Here is an 18342-nt window from a genome sequence, read left to right on the forward strand (position 1 = left end):
GGGAGAAGGAATGGCATAACTTCAGTATGCACTACAAAATGCGTGCCATTAAGGAAACTAACGAATGTGTGAGGAAGACCTCCATGCGTGCCTCTCTTGGGGACTCTTGTGGTTCTCTGTCGGCTCCGCATTGGGCCATACGTGGCTGACGCATGATTACCCTCCTCCGTCGCAAGGACCCACTTCGGGTGGTCGCTGTGGCTCACAAAATGATGGTCGTCCATCTCTTCTTGGGACTGCCCACTTTTAGCCGCTCTGCGGCAGACTTTTAACTTTCTCAGGACACCTACCTTGGGTGTTGTGCGACAATGCCTCAACAGCAGCTTTAGTTTTACGTTTTATTCATGAGGGTGAGTTTTATCTGTTGCTCTACATTTTAGCACATGTCCTTTGTCCCTGTGTGTCCTCCACCCTAGTGCTTTCAGGGTGAAGGTTTTAATATGTTGCAAAGTAGCTGGCTTCTCCTCATGGTTAGCCAGCCATGGTAACCTGATTTCTTTTTTAACCTCTTCTAGCTGTTTCTAGTGTCTTCCATGCATTTTTTTTTATCCCCTTTTGTCCATTTAAGTGTTTGTTGCCCTTCAGTCTTGGTTGAGGTTTTTCCTTTCATTCTGTTTTGTGTTGTAAGTCTCATTGTCTTACTCTCACCCTGGTGCATTGTTTCCTTCAGAACAAGGGACCGATGACCTTGTAGTTTAGTCCCCTTCCCCCCGCCCCCCCCCCTCTTTTAAACAAACCAACCAACCAATCAACCAACCCCAGTCAGCAGGCAAAGAAAACCAAAGTAACGGGACATATTTGTACACAGGGTATAATTCGCAACTCTTTTTCCTCTAATGAGCTGTGAAACTTGTGCTAGATGGTGATACTTTTGTTACCGTACTCTTATGCATTCTGGCGAGACAATTGCAAGCGTATTCCTGCAGTGGATAGAATAGCCAATGGCAGAAAAAAAACTGTCTAAAACACTATCAAAACCATAATACTAAACCTTTGATTCCTGATGCATCGATGTGTAGTAAAGATATGTAGAGAAAGATATTCGATAAAATGGTGTACCACATTGCCAAGAAACATTAGGCTGAAACACCAGAGACTTTGATACAAGAGCTGTACTCTTGAGGAAGTCTGCCCCCCACCCTTCTTCAACATAAGGCTAAGTGACATTTCATGGCAATGGCCATAAGACTAGTTACTACCTGTTTGTAATACGTCTTTGAAAGAATTTATTTATGTATGCCTTCTGGGGCAGCATTGCCCCCCCCCCCTCCTATCTCTCTCTCTCTCTCTCTCTCTCTCTCTCTCTCTCTCTCCTCTCTCTCTCTCTGTGTGTGTGTGTGTGTATGTGTGTCCCTCCTCTATCTCTCCTCTCTCTCTCTCTCTCTCTCTCTCTGGTGTCCCCCCCCGTCCCTCTCCTATCTCTGGTGTCCCCCCCTCCTCTCTCTCTCTCTCATCTCTCTCTCTCTCTCTCTCCTCTCACTTCTCTCTGGTGTCCCCCCCTCCTCTCTCTCTCTCTGGTGTCCCCCCTCCTCTCTCTCTCTCTGGTGTCCCCCTCCTCTCTCTCTCTCTCTCTCTCTCTCTGGTGTCCCCCCTCCTCTCTTTCTCTCTGGAGTCCCCCCTCCTCTCTCTCTCTCTGGTGTCCCCCCCATCCTCTCTCTCTCTCTCTCTCTCTCTCTCTCTCTCTGGTGTCCCCCCCATCCTCTCTCTCTCTCTGGTGTCCCCCCCCTCCTCTCTCTCTCTCCTCTCTCTCTCTCTCTCTCTCTCTCTCTGTGTGTGTGTGTGTGTGTGTGTGTGTGTGTGTGTGTGTGTCTGTCCTCTCTCTCTCTCTCTCTCTCTCTCTGGTGTCCCCCCATCCTCTCTCTCTCTCTCTCTCTCTCTGGTGTCCCCCCCTCCTCTCTCTCTCTCTCTCTCTCTCTCTCTCTCTCCTCTCTGTGTGTGTGTGTGTGTGTGTGGTGTGTGTGTGTGTCCTGTCCTCTCTCTCTCTCTCTCTCTCTCTGTGTGTGTCCCCTCCTCTCTCTCTCCCTCTCTCTCTCTCTCTCTGGTGTCCCCCCCTCCTCTCTCTCTCTCTCTCTCTCTCACTCTGGTGTCCCCCGCCATCCTCTCTCTCTCTCTCTCTCTCTCTCTCTCTGGTGTCCCCCCCTCCTCTCTCTCTCTCTCTCTCTCTCTCTCTCTCTCTCTTCTGGTGTCCCCCCATCCTCTCTCTCTCTCTGGTGTCCCCCCTCCTCTCTCTCTCTCTCTCTGGTGTCCCCCCTCCTCTCTCTCTCTCTCTCTCTCTCTCTCTCTCTCTCTCTCTCTCTCTCTGGTGTCCCCCCTCCCTCTCTCTCTCTCTGGTGTCCCCCCATCCTCTCTCTCTCTCTGGTGTCCCCCTCATCCTCTCTCTCTCTCTCTGGTGTCCCCCATCCTCTCTCTCTCTCTCTCTCTCCTCTCTCTCTCTCTCTCTCTCTCTGGTGTCCCCCCTCCTCTCTCTCTCTCTCTCTCTCTCTCTCTCTCTCTCTCTCTCTCTGTGTCCCCCCTCCTCTCTCTCTCTCTCTCTCCTCTCTCTCTCTCTCTCTCCCCCCCCTCTCTCTCTCTCTCTCTCTCTCTGGTGTCCCCCCCTCCTCTCTCTCTCTGGTGTCCCCCCCTCCTCTCTCTCTCTCTTCTCTCTCTCTCTCTCTCTCTCTCTGGTGTCCCCCTCCTCTCTCTCCTCTCTCTCTCTCTCTCTCTCTCTCTCTCTCTCTCTCTGGTGTCCCCCATCCTCTCTCTCTCTCTCTTGTGTCCCCCCTACTCTCTCTCTCTCTCTCTCTCTCTCTCTCTCTCTCTCTCTACCTCCCCCCCCCCCCCCTGCAGGTCCGGGGGTTAGAATCGGCCCAAGGTATTCCTGCCTGTCGTAAGAGACGACTAAAAGGAGTCCCTCCCCCTCATGGGGGTAGTTAGTGCCTGCGTCCGGAGACGGACGGTTCCCACGACCTATATTTGCGGTCATTTTCTTTTTCACTTCTTCTGGTTTCTTCCTTCTTTTGGTTGATTCCTTTCTTTGTTCTTCCCCATCTCACTGTCTTACTTACTCTGTCCTTGCCTTCTCCTTGCCTTCTCTGGTCTCCGCCTCGGTGTTTGAGACAGTCTGTCCTCTCTCTCCCTCTCTCTCTTCTTTTTCCTTTTCTTCCTTCCTCCCCGTGCGCGCCTGAAGGCCGACCCATGCATTCGCACGCGTCGCCGGTGACGGGGTAACGCGTAATTCCCCACCCTGGGTAGACAAGTAAGGCACGCACGTACCCCCTGGTATAGGCCAGGCCCAGGGAGGGTGATTGCCTGAGCTGATACCTTCTTACCATGCCGATTGGTCCCTCCGTCTGTTTCTCGGGAGTGTGACTTGAAGTGTAAACATTCACCCTCTGAGAGGGTCCCCCACAAGGAAGGAGCGCGCCATCGGAGACGCTGGCAATCATGGGGGATTCCTCCGCAATGGATGATTTCTCTTCTTCCTTCTCTCTCGACTTATGCCCACAAACGGAAACTTGACCAGCCACCAGTGACAAAAGTACTACCACCTGCTCACAGTTCCTCGTAGTTTCTCGATCTCGAGGACGGAAAGGATTTTTTCCTCTGTCAACCCTTTCGTTCCAGCCAGATGGGCGTAGATGCATACTGGATCTGTCAAGTCTTGTACCAGGTTGCGTAACGGTACCTTGTTATTAGAAACTGAGAGCACCTTTCAGGCACAAAAACTGCTTCGGGCCACACTCCTGTACACGTTCCCTGTCCGGGTGGAGGCTCAACGCACTTTGAATTCGTCTCGTGGTGTGGTATATACTAGATCACTCGACGGATTACCGAGCGAGGTGGCGCAGTGGTTAGACACTGGACTCGCATTCGGGAGGACGACGGTTCAATCCGCGTCCGGCCATCCTGATTTAGGTTTTCCGTGATTTCCCTAAATCGCCCCAGGCAAATGCCAGGATGGTTCCTTTCAAAGGGCACGGCCGACTTCCTTCCCCGTCCTTCCCTAATCCGATGATACCGATGACCTCGCTGTCTGGTCTCCTTCCCCAAAACAACCAACCAACTCGACGGATTGACTGATGAGGAGATTCAGTCTTTCCTCGCTGAGCAGGGCGTGACGGCTGTCCATAGGGTCATGAAAAAGGTCAACAATGACCTTGTACCGACCCAGACACTTTTCTGACCTTTGATAGTGTTCAGCTTCCGTCGCACATCAAAGCGGGCTACGAGGTTATTTCCGTTCGCCCCTATGTCCCGACACCTACGCGCTGCTACCAGTGTCAGCATTTTAATCACACTCGCCAGTCTTGTTCCAATGCGACTAAATGTGTCACTTGTGGCAGGGATGCCCATGAGGGTGACTGTCCACATCCGTCTCTCGTTGTGTGAACTGTCAGGGTGGCCATGCAGCGTCCTCCCGCGACTGTCCCATCTACAAGGAAGAACACTCTACACAGGAAATTCAGGTCAAAGAGAAAGTGTCCACCTCGGCTGCTCGCAAGCTATTTGCTAGTAGGAAGCCCACGCTGCTCCCAGCGGGGAAATACAGTTCTGTCCTCGCCTCTCCTTGGACTACCAGGGAGGTGGTGACGCAGACATGCGATCTGACCTTCAGCACTATTGGTCGTCCGTTCGGCCAGTGCTAAGATCGCCCAGTCGACGTCTCCTCTTCCTCCTGTCACCCCTCAGACACAAGCACTTTCATCAGCTTCTGCCAAGACGAAGACCCAGGAAGTCAGATGCATGGGCCTTCAAGAAGGAACCGTCCCGTGCAGACTTCCTACGTACCTCGAACTCCCAGCCATCGACCAATACTTCCACTAAACGACCTTCCAAGAAGGCTCATAGGAAGCACAGTTTCTCCTTCTCCGCCACGGCGCATTTCTTCTCCTGTGCCACCCAGCAGTTGCCGCCCCAGGCCGTCATCCGTTTCGCCCTGGCCGCACTGCTGGTAGCCGAACATCTGGCCGTTCACCAGCAGAGGAAGCTCCCCCTCCCAGCCATCTTAACAAGATGGCCGATGAACGTATAGAACCAATGGACGATGACTGTCCGCCTACTGATAGCGGCGGCAGTGCTCGCTCGAAGCCAGGCCCTCAGAGGCCTTCGAGGTGACCCCTTCTTGCATCTTCTTTTTCTTTTTCTTCTCACGATGGCACTTATTCACTGGAATATTCGCAGCATTCGCTCCAACCGAGAGGATTTAAAGTTGCTGCTCCGCTTGCACCGTCCTCTCGTCGTAGCCCTCCAGGAAATGAAGCTACGCCCATGCGATCAAATTGCATTTGCACACTACACCTCATAGCCTTTAAGTATCTCCGTGATATTTACTACGATCCCATCACATTGCGCACTGGCCTGCAGGCAGTTGCCATCCGAATTACTCTCCCCACTTCTACATTTCCATTTGTACCGTTTACACTCCATCGTCGTCTGCCGTTACCAGGGCAGACATGATACAAATTGTTGCTCAGCTCCCTGCACCATTTTTGTTAACTGGAGACTTCAATGCCCACCATCCTCTTTGGGGCTCTCCAGCATCCTGCCCGAGGGGCTCCCTGTTAGCAGACCCTTTTTCAACCAGCTCAATCTTGTCTGCCTCAACACTGGCGCCCCTACTTTTCTTTCGGACACATCTCACACCTATTCCCATTTAGACCTCTCTATATGTACTACCCAACTTGCACGCCGGTTTGAGTGGTATGCACTTTCTGATACATATTCGAGCGACCCACTTCCCCGTGTGTTATCCATCTCCTGCATCATACCCCCTCTCCGTGCTCAACTAGTTGGAACATCTCCAAAGCAGACTGGGGGCTCTTCTCTTCCAGGGCGACCTTTCAGGATCAAACCTTCACAAGCTGTGATAGTCAGGTCACACACCACACGGACGTCATTCTCACTGCTGCTGAATATTCCATCCCTCACACTACTTCTTCTCCACATCGCGTACAGGTCCCCTTGTGGACCGCAGCATGTAGAGACACTTTACGTGCTCGTCGATGTGCTTTACGCACCTTTAAATGCCACCCTACAGTGGCGAATTGTATCAATTATAAAAGATTACGTGCGCAGTGTTGTTGTATTATTAAAGAAAGCAAGAAGGCCAGCTGGGCTGCTTTCACAAGCACCTTCAACAGTTTTACTCCTTCTTCTGTTGTCTGGGGTAGCCTGCACCGGCTATCTGGCACTAAGGTCCACTCACCAGTTTCTGGCTTGATGGTCGCGAATGGCATCTTGTGGCCCCTGAGGATGTCTCCAATGCCTTCGGCCGCTTTTTCGCAGAGGTTTCGAGCTCCCGCTCATTACCACCCTGCCTTCCTCCCCCGAAAACAGGCAGAGGAGGCTAGGCCACCTAACTTCCGCTCCTCGAATCGTGAAAGTTATAATGCCCCATTCACCATTGCGGGAACTCGAAAATGCACTTGCCCGGTCACGGTCCCTCTGCTCCAGGGCCTGATTCTATACATATTCAGGATGCTGAAGAACCTTTCTCCTGCGGATAAAGGTTTCCTTCTTCGTACTTATAATTGCATCTGGTTGAGGGACATGTTCCCCGCATGCTGGCGCAAGTCTGTTGTCGTACCGATTCGTAAGCCAGGGAAGGACAAGCACTTGCCTTCCAGTTATCGACCCATCTTGCTTACCAGCTGTGCCTGCAAGGTGATGGAGCGAATGGTTAACTCTCGTTTGGTTTGGCTGCTCGAATCTCGACGGCTACTTACCAATGTACAATGTGGATTTCGTAGGCGCCGCTCTGCTGTTGACCATCTGGTTACCTTGTCGACCTTCATTATGAATAACTTCTTGCGGAAGCGCCCCGACCGCGGCTGTGTTCTTTGATTTGGAGAAGGCTTACGGACACCTGTTGGAGGGGCGGGCATTCTCCGCACCATGCATACAAGGGGCCTTCGCGGTCGCCTCCCTCTGTTTATTCGTTCCTTTTTAATGGATCGACAGTTCAGGGTACGTGTGGGTTCTGTCCTGTCAGACACCTTTCGCCAGGAGAATGGGGTGCCACAGGGGCTCAGTTTTGAGCGTCGCTCTCTTCGCCATAGCGATCAATCCAATAATGGATTGCCTCCCAGCTGCTGTATCAGGCTCCCTTTTCGTGGACGATTTTACCATCTATTGCAGCGCGCAGCGTACATGTTTCCTGGAGCATTGTCTTCAGCGTTCTCTTGACCGTCTTTACTCCTGGGAGTGTCGCCAGTGTCTTCCGTTTTCCTGCCGAGAAGACGGTCTGTATTAACTTCCTGGCACTACAAAGAGTTTCTCCCACCGTCCTTATGACTCGGTCCTGTTGCTCTCCCATTTGTGGAGACAACAAAATTTTTAGGTCTTACATTTGATAGGAAACTCAGGCTGGTCTCCACATGTCATATTTGGCTGCCCGTTGTACCCGTTCTCTAAATGTCCTCCGTGTTCTCAGTGGTATGTCGTGGGGAGCGGATCGAACCGTCCTACTTCGCCTATATCGGTCAATCGTCCGCTCCAAGCTGGATTATGGGAGCTTCGTATACTCCCTCTGCACGGCCGTCCATCTTACGACGCCTCAACTCCATACAACATCGGGGTTTACGTCTTGTGATCGGAGCGTTTTATACTAGTCCCATCGAGAGTCTTCATGCTGAAGCCGGTGAATTGCCACTCACCTACCGGCGCAATATACTGCTTTGTCGGTATGCCTGTCGGCTACTGTCAATGCCCGACCACCCGTCTTATCGTTCCTTTTTTGACGACTCACTCGACCGTCAATATGGGTTGTATGTCTCTGCCCTGCTACCCCCTGGAGTTCGCTTTCGTTGCCTTCTTCAACACCTTGATTTTTCCACTCCCTGCAACCTTTAGAGTGGGCAAGAGCCACACGGCCACCTTGGCTCCAGGGCTCAGGTTCGCGTTCACCTTGACCTCAGCTCGCTCCCAAGGGAGGTTACCCCCGGTTCGGTATACCACTCCCGTTTTGTCGAACTTCGTTCGAAGTTCATTAATATGACCTTCATTTATACAGATGGCTCTAAGACCAAAGACGGGGTTGGGTGTTCTTTTATTGTCGGGGCACAAAGTTTCAAGTACCGGGCTCCATGGCCATTGTTCGGTCTTCACAGCTGAGCTCTTTGCCCCTCTACCAGGCTGTTATTACATCTGCGGCCACCGACATTCTGCTTATGTCATCTGCTCCGATTCCTGAGCGCCATCCGGAGCCTCAGTGACCCGTATCTGGTTCACCCTTTCGTGCACCGGATCCAACGCTCTCTTCAGCAGCTGGTGGACGACGATGGTATCCCTGGGAACGAAGCTGCAGATTGCCGCGGCCAAGGCTGTGGTCCTCCAGCCTCAGACAGCTTCTTGTTGTGTCCCTTCATCAGATTGTAGCAGGGTCATTTGTCGGCGCATTTTATCGCTGTGGCATGCCGATTGGGCTGCACTTATGGACAAACAAGCTTCGGGCCTTGAAACCTCTTCCCTCGGCTTGGACGTCCTCCTCACGGCCCTTCTCGGCAGGAGGAAGTTGTTTTGGCCCGGGTTATGAATTGGACACTGCCGGTTCAGCCATCGCCGTCTGCCTGAACGGCTGCGGCCGGTGCCGTTCTGTTCCTATGAGCAATTGCTGACGGTCCCCGCCACATTTTAACGTCCAGGTCCGGATTTTAATACACTGCGTCTTGATCTTGGCCTGCCATGTACTCTAGATGCCATTTTAGCGGATGACCCAGGAGCAGCTGCTTGCGTTTTTTGTTTTATCAACTTGACAAACCTGTCTAAGGATATTTGATTATTCTGTGTGTTTAATCCTAGGCCTGTCAATCTGTCTTTTATCGTGTTTTCCCTTTTAGTTGCTGTTTTAAACTAGCGCCTCTCGGTGCATTCCTAACGTAGTCTGGGCGCTAATGACCATTGTAGTTGTGTGCCCTAAAACCACCTCTCTGCCCCACCTCCTCTCTCTCTCTCTCTCTCTCTCTCTCTCTCTCTCTCTCTCTCTCTCTCTCTCTCTCTCTGCCCCGCCTCTCTCTCTCTCTCTCTCTCTCTCTCTCTCTCTCTCTCTCTCACTCTCTCTCTGCCCCGCCTCCTCCTCTCTGTCTCTGCCCCCCTGTCTCTCTCACTCTTTGGCCCCCCCCTCTCTCTCTTTGCCCCCCCTCTCTCTCTCTTTGCCCCCCCCCTCTCTCTCTCTCTTTGCCCCCCCCCTCTCTCTTTGCCCCCCCTCTCTCTTTTGCCCCCCCCCTCTCTCTTTGCCCCCCCTCTCTCTTTGCCCCCCCTCTCTCTTTGCCCCCCCCTCTCTCTCTTTGCCCCCCCTCTCTCTTTGCCCCCCCTCTCTCTCTTTGCCCCCCCTCTCTCTTTGCCCCCCCCTCTCTCTCTTTGCCCCCCCTCTCTCTCTTTGCCCCCCCCTCTCTCTCTTTGCCCCCCCCTCTCTCTCTCTCTTTGCCCCCCCTCTCTCTCTCTCTCTTTGCCCCCCCTCTCTCTCTCTCTCTTTGCCCCCCCTCTCTCTCTCTCTCTCTTTGCCCCCCCTCTCTCTCTTTCTTTGACCCCCCCTCTCTCTCTTTCTTTGCCCCCCCCTCTCTCTCTTTCTTTGCCCCCCCCTCTCTCTCTTTCTTTGCCCCCTCTCTCGCTTTCTTTGCCCCCCCCTCTCGCTTTCTTTGCCCCCCTCTCTCTCTTTGCCTCCCTCTCTCTCTTTGCCCCCCTCTCTCTCTGCCCCCTCCTCTCTCTCTCTCTCTCTCTCTCTCTCTCTGCCCCCCTCTCTCTCTCTCTCTCTCTCTCTCTCCTCTCTCTCTCTCTCTCTCTCTCTCTCTCTCTGCCCCCTCCTCCCTCTCTCTCTCTCTCTGCCCCCTCCTCCCTCTCTCTCTCTCTCTGCCCCCTCCTCCCTCTCTCTCTCTCTCTGCCCCCTCCTCCCTCTCTCTCTCTCTCTCTGCCCCCTCCTCCCCCCCTCTCTCTCTCTCTGCCCCCTCCTCCCCCCCCTCTCTCTCTCTCTCTCTCTCTCTCTCTCTGCCCCCCCCCCCTCTCTCTCTCTCTCTCTCTCTCTCTCTCCTCTCTCTCTCTCTCTCTCTCTCTCTCTCTGCCCCCTCCCTCCCTCCCTCTCTCTCTCTCTCTCTCTCTCTCTCTCTCTGCCCCCCTCCCTCCCTCTCTCTCTCTCTCTCTCTGCCCCCTCCCTCCCTCCCTCTCTCTCTCTCTCTCCCTCTCCCTCTCTCTCTCCCTCTCTCTCTCCCTCTCTCTCTCCCTCTCTCTCTCTCTCTCTCTCTCTCTCTCTCTCTCTCTCTCTCTCTCTGCCCCTCCTTTCTCCTCCTCCTCTCTCTCTCTCTCTGCCCCTCCTTTCTCCTCCTCCTCTCTCTCTCTCTGCCCCTCCTTTCTCCTCCTCCTTCCTCCCCCCTCCGGCCTCGTCCCCCCTCCGGCCTCGTCCCCCCTCCGGCCTCGTCCCCCCTCCGGCCTCGTCCCCCCCTCCGGCCTCGTCCCCCCCTCCGGCCTCGTCCCCCCTCCGGCCTCGTCCCCCCTCCGGCCTCGTCCCCCCCTCCGGCCTCGTCCCCCTCCGGCCTCGTCCCCCCTCCGGCCTCGTCCCCCCTCCGGCCTCGTCCCCCCTCCGGCCTCGTCCCCCCTCCGGCCCTCGTCCCCCCTCCGGCCTCGTCCCCCCTCCGGCCTCGTCCCCCCTCCGGCCTCGTCCCCCCTCCGGCCTCGTCCCCCCCTCCGGCCTCGTCCCCCCTCCGGCCTCGTCCCCCCTCCGGCCTCGTCCCCCCTCCGGCCTCGTCCCCCCCCTCCGGCGTCGTCCCCCCTCTGGCCTCGTCCAGCCCTCCGGCTCCGTCCAGCCTCTGGCCCCCTACCCCCTCAAAAATGTTTATACATTTTTTTTAAATGTTGTGAGAACATGTAATGTTGTGAGAACAACTTCAGTGTTGAAATCAGAGAGGGTACATTTGAAACTGAAATTAAATTCCTATAAATTATTTACATTTATTTGTATGACTAAGTTACACGTGTGACTTCTATAATTTTACTGGGGCTTCTTTTATTTATAAGTAACTTAGCACTAGTTGTGCTTTGCTCGCATGTTCTGTATGGCCTGCAGAGAATTTCTTTTTATTTAATTGAAGTTTTATGTTGTTCACTAATTGCAACACCTTCCAACCTTTCCATGCTGATTAAAGCCATATAACCATGGTTTTTTTCGCATGTACTTTTGACTAAAGAGCAAGCTGGAGTCTAAAGTTCTTTTTAATCATGCCTTTCGCATTCTTGTGGAGATTTTTCCATAGCAACTTTCATCATTTAACGAATATTCCCTTATATCTAACTGAGAAGTGAAACACTAATTTTCATAAATTTAACTTTAATTTTTTTAGTGTAACAAAAGATTTCTTAAAAATTTTAATTTCCTATTGCGCTCCCTTAGGGGTTGAGTTCCCAGGAATACTGAAACATCAAATTTGTTTTATTTGTAACTGAGAATTCAAATATCAGTTGTCATAGACGTCTCCTTAAATTGATTTAGTAGCTCTACAGTAATAATTTATTTTCAAAAAAACTTTCACCCAATATTTTACCCCTTAGTGTTTGAAATTCCAAAAATGCTGAAACCACACATTTTTTTTTCTGACTGAGAAACCAAATACCAGTTTTCGTTGTTCTAACTTCAAAATTCCCTTAATAGCAACATAATTTCAAAAAGCCTTTCATCCTCTATTTCATTCCCTTAGGAGTGAAATTCGGATAATCCTTTCGTAAATAATGGCTACAGTATAAGATCCATTCACTCTCCAAACTTCAAGTTTCTATTCTTAGTGTTTTGTGTTGTGTGATGATGAGTCAGTGAATCAGTATAACCCCACTCGGGGTTACTTTTCCAAGAACAGTGAAACATATTTTTTCATCTCTGACCAAAAAGGCAAACACCAATTTTCAAAGATTTGGCTTTAAAATGCTTTTATAATGAAATACTTTCATAAAAACTTTCATCCCTCATTTCACCCCCATAGGGGTTTGATTTCCAAAAACAGTGAATCACATACTTTTTTATTTCTAACTGAGAATCCAAATTTAAATTTTCATGGACTTAGCTTTAAAAATGCTTTCATAATAAAATATTTTCGTAAAAAATCTCATCCCCTGTTTCACCCCCCTTCGGGGTTCAGTTTTCAAAAACATACTTTTTTTATTTGTTACTGAGAAGTCAAATATGAAAATTCATAAGTGTAGCTTGAAAAATACTTTAGTAGTTCTTTAATAAGGATATACTTTCAAGAAAAGCTTTCAACCACTGTTTCATCCCCCCCCCCCCCCTCTCCCTCTATTTGTTGTTGTTGTTGTGGTCTTCAGTCCTGAGACTGGCTTGATGCAGCTCTCCATGCTACTCTATCCTGTGCAAGCTTTTTCATCTCCCAGTACCTACTGCAACCTACATCCTTCTGAATCTGCTTAGTGTATTCATCTCTTGGTCTCCCTCTGTGATTTTTACCCTCCACACTGCCCTCCAATACTAAATTGGTGATCCCTTGATGCCTCAGAACATGTCCTACCAACCGATCCCTTCTTCTGGTCAAGTTGTGCCACAAACTTCTCTTCTCCCCAAACCTATTCAATACTTCCTCATTAGTTATGTGATCTACCCATCTAATCTTTAGCATTCATCTGTAGCACCACATTTCGAAAGCTTCTATTCTCTTCTTGTCCAAACTATTTATCGTCGATGTTTCACTTCCATACATGGCCACACTCCATACAAATACTTTCAGAAATGACTTCCTGACACTTAAATCTATACTCAATGTTAACAAATTTCTCTTCTTCAGAAACGCTTTCCTTGCTATTGCCAGTCTACATTTTATATCCTCTCTACTTCGACCATCATCAGTTATTTTGCTCCCCAAATAGCAAAACTCCTTTACTACTTTAAGTGTCTCACTTCCTAATCTAATTCCCTCAGCATCACCCGACTTAATTGGACTACATTCCATTATCCTTGTTTTGCTTTTGTTGATGTTCATCTTATATCCTCCTTTCAAGACACTGTCCATTCCATTCAACTGCTCTTCCAAGTCCTTTGCTGTCTCTGACAGAATTACAATGTCATCGGCAAACCTCAAAGTTTTTATTTCTCCTCCATTAATTTTAATACCTATGCCGAATTTTTCTTTTGTTTCCTTTACTGCTTGCTCAATATACAGATTGAACAACATCGGGGAGAGGCTACAACCCTGTCTTATTCCCTTCCCAACCACTGCTTCCCTTTCATGTCCCTCGACTCTTATAACTGCCATCTGGTTTCTGTATAAATTGTAAATAGCCTTTCGCTCCCTGTATTTTACCCCTGCCACCTTCAGAATTTGAAAGAGAGTATTCCAGTCAACATTGTCAAAAGCTTTCTCTAAGTCTACAAATGCTAGAAACGTAGGTTTGCCTATCCTTAATCTTTCTTCTAAGATAAGTTGTAAGGTAAGTATTGTCTCCCGTGTTCCAGTGTTTCTACGGAATCCAAACTGATCTTCCCCGAGGTTGGCTTCTACTAGTTTTTCCATTCGTCTGTAAAGAATTCGTGTTAGTATTTTGCAGCTGTTTCTGCTTTCTGTGGGATTAGAATTATTATATTCTTCTTGAAGTCTGAGGATATTTCACATGTTTCATACATCTTGCTCACCAGATCGTAGAGTTTTGTCAGGACTGGCTCTCCCAGGGCCGTCAGTAATTCCAATTGAATGTTGTCTACTCCGGGGGCCTTTTTCGACTTAGGTTTTTTAGTGCTCTGTCAAACTCTTCACGCAGTATCATGTCTCCCATTTCATCTTCATCTACATCCTCTTCCATTTCCATAAAACTGTCCTCAAGTACATCGCCCTTGTATAGACCCTCTATATACTCCTTCCACCTTTCTGCTTTCCCTTCTTTGCTTAGAACTGGGTTTCCATCTGAGCTCTTGATATTCATACAAATCGTTCTCTCATCTCCAAAGGTCTCTTTAATTTTTCTGTAGGCAGTATCTATCTTACCCCTAGTGAGATAGGCCTCTACATCCTTACATTTGTCCTCTAGCCATCCCTGCTTAGCCATTTTGCACTTCTTGTCGATCTCATTTTTGAGACGTTTGTATTCCTTTTTGCCTGCTTCATTTACTGCATTTTTATATTTTCTCCTTTCATCAATTAAATTCAATATTTCTTCTGTTACCCAAGGATTTCTACTAGCCCTCGTCTTTTTACCTACTTTATCCTCTGCTGCCTTCGCTACTTCATCCCTCAAAGCTACCCATTCTTCTTCTACTGTATTTCCTTCCCCCATTTCTGTCAATTGCTCCCTTATGCTCTCCCTGAAACTCTGTACAACCTCTGGTTCTTTCAGTTTATTCAGGTCCCATCTTCTTAAATTCCCACCTTTTTGCAGTTTCTTCAGTTTTAATCTACAGGTCATAACCAATAGATTGTGGTCAGAGTCCACATCTGCCCCTGGAAATGTCTTACAATTTAAAACCTGGTTCCTAAATCTCTGTCTTACCATTATATAATTAATCTGATACCTTTTAGTATCTCCAGGGTTCTTCCATGTATACAACCTTCTTTCATGATTCTTAAACCAAGTGTTAGCTATGGTTATGTTGTGCTCTGTGCAAAATTCTACCAGGCGGCTTCCTCTTTCATTTCTGTCCCCCAATCCATATTCACCTACTATGTTTCCTTCTCTCCCTTTTCCTACACTCGAATTCCAGTCACCCATGACTATTAAATTTTTGTCTCCCTTCACAATCTGAATAATTTCTTTTACCTCAGCATACATTTCATCAATTTCTTCGTCATCTGCAGAGCTAGTTGGCATATAAACTTGTACAACTGTAGTAGGTGTGGGCTTCGTATCTATCTTGGCCACAATAATGCGTTCACTATGCTGTTTGTAGTAGCTTACCCGCATTCCTATTTTCCTATTCATTATTAAACCTACTCCTGCATTACCCCTATTTGATTTTGTGTTTATAACCCTGTAGTCACCTGACCAGAAGTCTTGTTCGTCCTGCCACCGAACTTCACTAATTCCCACTATATCTAACTTCAACCTATCCATTTCCCTTTTTAAATTTTCTAACCTACCTGCCCGATTACGGGATCTGACATTCCACGCTCCGATCCGTAGAACGCCAGGTTTCTTTCTCCTGATAACGACGTCCTCTTGAGCAGTTCCCGCCCGGAGATCCAAGTGGGGGACTATTTTACCTCCGGAATATTTTACCCAAGAGGACGCCATCATCATTTAATCATACAGTAAAGCTGCATGCGCTCGGGAAAAATTACGGCTGTAGTTTCCCCTTGCTTTCAGCCGTTTGCAGTACCAGCACAGCAAGGCCGTTTTGGTTATTGTTACAAGGCCAGATCAGTCAATCATCCAGACTGTTGCCCTTGCAACTACTGAAAAGGCTGCTGCCCTCTTCAGGAACCACACGTTTGTCTGGCCTCTCAACAGATACCCCTCCGTTGTGGTTGCACCTACGGTACGGCTATCTGTATCGCTGAGGCACGCAAGCCTCCCCACCAACGCAACCCTCCATAGGATTAGATTTTTTAAAAGGCATTTCATCCCATTTTTAACTCTCTTAGGGTTTGAAATTCTTAATTCTACAAGATCCGCACCTCCAAATTTCAAGTTTTTGCCCTTAGCAATTTGGGCTGGTTGATGAAGAGTCAGTCAGTCAGTCAGTCAGTCAGTCAGGACATGCCCTTTTATGTACAGGGATTACAAATTGCTCATCTGAAACCATTCACTGTCTCCATTTCCCACTACAACATACGTTAACTGTTCTGCTAAGAGTTTGACTAGTTTTTGGAATTGTATAACTTAAAATTGTCAATAGCTCCGTCTGACTGTTGCAACTGAACTGGAAAAAAAAGTGATGGTAATCTCAGTCAGTATGGCTAATTGACATTTAGAACTTTCTTCCATAATTTTAAATCAATTCATTTGTATGCTGCAAAATTTATTGTTTTAAAGAGAATAATGTAGTCAGTAATACCAAATTAAAGATGAGATAAAAGTTAAATGGTATTAAGGAAATATTTTGAAAGTGTGGCACCTGTAGATTACATTGTAATAAACGCAAATATACTTAATATGTATAAAACTTCAGTCAAATGAAAGAGCTGGATATGGTTTAAAGTAAAAAGCATTATAAATGCTACTTAGAGATATAGTTGTGAGACAATGTGCTACATGTAACTAATTACTGTAATGTCATTGTACTCCCAGTGATGCACAGTTATGTTGTTTCAAATAAGAAGCATTTCTGAACAGATAGAAATATATGCTTCTCTACGAGTAATATAGGTTATCTGCCATCTTCCCGGATTATCATAAAAGACAATAGATAATCTTGTGATGCTTATATAAGTTTGACTGCAGAAAAGAGATATAAAAATGAAAAGGCAACATTTTCGTCTTTTATATTGGCTACAAAGTAAAGAAACAGCATTGGTAGTGTCGTGTATCAGTCATGAATTGTATGGAAGAAGAGAGAAAATATAGACAAAACTTTTTTGTTAGTATTGTTTCAAAAACATGTAACATGTTTTCTTCTATTTTGCTGCAGGTACATATACATTCCTTGCCGTGGAAACGATTCGAGCTTGATTAAGAAATTGGGTGCATCATTTGTATGCTTTATTTTCATATATTTGTGGCACAACACATATGACTATGTTCTGATTTGGTCTGTTCTCAATTTCATTGGACTAACAGTGGAAGGAATATGCAGAAGTGTTGCTCGCTCATCAACATATCAAAAGCTTGAGGTAAGCACTTTCATTGCTCTGTGTAACTGTATAGTATCAAACACAAGCATGTACTACACATGTTATCGCACAGTATGTGCTATTGTGCACAGAACCTATTAATGTATTACGAAACCTGTGCAATCTGATAAATTATTCACTGACTTTCTGTAGAAAATTTTATTTTGTATTCAAGAATTTTCTTCCGCAACATTCCACCCTTTCCAAGGCTTTGCATATGTGGAAAACTACACTGATTCTTGTCCCTTATTGAATCTGTTAGTGACAGCAACAGTATGTTGAGCCATTCTGGTTGTGTAGGCTAAGGGTTATACTAACAAAAACAGGATGATTACACACTTGAAACTGTGCATTGCACAAAAGTTAGAATTGTTTAAAGACCACAGTTTTTTACTAGGCATGGCCCAACCTTCACACTGATTTACCTATCCAGTTAGAAGGAGACCTACAAACTCTAAACAATGATGCAGCTTGACGCTCTTCACATTGCCAGAGAGAGAAAATTCTAGGACTGTAGTATATGCAGGGCTGGGACCTTGCATATTCGGCCACCACATTTGTGGATACCCTTCATTGGCTAGATACAGCCCCTACTGTACCTTGGAAGATTGTCAACAGAAGAGACACGGAGCTTTTTACCACAAAGCCCTCTGCTGATGACACAGCATCTGGGGGCACACGCGTGATGTGCAGGTCATGGTACACAGCGCTGTAGTCTCGGCCATCTGTTCACATGTGCACGCTCATGTGACCACATCGCACAGTACCTGTATTCCACTGTGGACATGTACTTAAGTTACTGCTTAGCTCCTAGACTGCCAGTTCCACCCTGGGCTCTGGACCAACAGTTACACTCCTTTGAGTCTATGCTGTGGACCACAATGCTGTTATCCCTCCGACAGTTCTGTCTCACGCCCTCCCCAGGATCAAAGCTGTTATCAGTATGTCAGCCACTCTGGGAGTGCCCGCTTCGTCAGCTTAGTGGCAACCACCAATCATCATTCCAGGACATCTAAGTTGTATTCAGGTGTGAACCTTTGTCCTCTAAACCTTTAGTGATTTTGAATTTCATTAAAGGTTAATAAAAAGAGTTATTACTGAAATGCACCCATACCAATTACCATCTTCCGCTGTGCGACTCAGCTAAGGGTCCTTCAAGCCTGCCTGAGATTTGAACACTTGACTTGGGGATTTATAACCTAGTAGCAAATACTCAGTTAGTCACACAGTTGTAATTATACTGAATTAGTGGTTATAATGGCAAAGTTGCGTCTACAGAGTGACTATGAAACAGAAACAATTGGAATACAAAATTTGGATGAGAAGTGTGGCATATTTTGTAGCTTAAGGTTCTCTTTCCTGTTTTCCATCCTTTTTCCGTTTCCACCTTTCAGACAAGGTAGGGAGTATTGAGGCACACATGTAATAAGGGATAGCAAAGTTACAAAACAGATTTTTCAGAGACCACTACCAGTCAAAGTTATTTGGTTAACAGTTGGTTAATATTGCAACAAATTGCAAGCTATGACTTCATCTTCAGAAAAAGTATGGCAATACCAAAAATTGAACATGAATATACAAGGAAGTTAAAGCTGTTTTCTATTTTTATATGCTG

General features: G+C 47.7%; 1 protein-coding gene across 2 annotated transcripts in view; it reads left to right on the forward strand.

The window, feature by feature from the left end:
- LOC124795132 (protein-cysteine N-palmitoyltransferase Rasp) overlaps nucleotides 1-18342 on the forward strand; it is a 174729-nt gene that overhangs the window by 114679 nt on the left and 41708 nt on the right. For both annotated transcript variants that reach the window (XM_047259008.1, XM_047259009.1), the window contains one exon: nucleotides 16526-16727. In XM_047259008.1, the coding sequence (XP_047114964.1) occupies nucleotides 16526-16727 (202 nt within the window). The remainder of the gene's footprint in view (nucleotides 1-16525; nucleotides 16728-18342) is intronic.

Source organism: Schistocerca piceifrons, chromosome 4, assembly GCF_021461385.2.
Source record: "Schistocerca piceifrons isolate TAMUIC-IGC-003096 chromosome 4, iqSchPice1.1, whole genome shotgun sequence".
Classification (NCBI taxonomy): Eukaryota; Metazoa; Arthropoda; class Insecta; order Orthoptera; family Acrididae; genus Schistocerca; species Schistocerca piceifrons.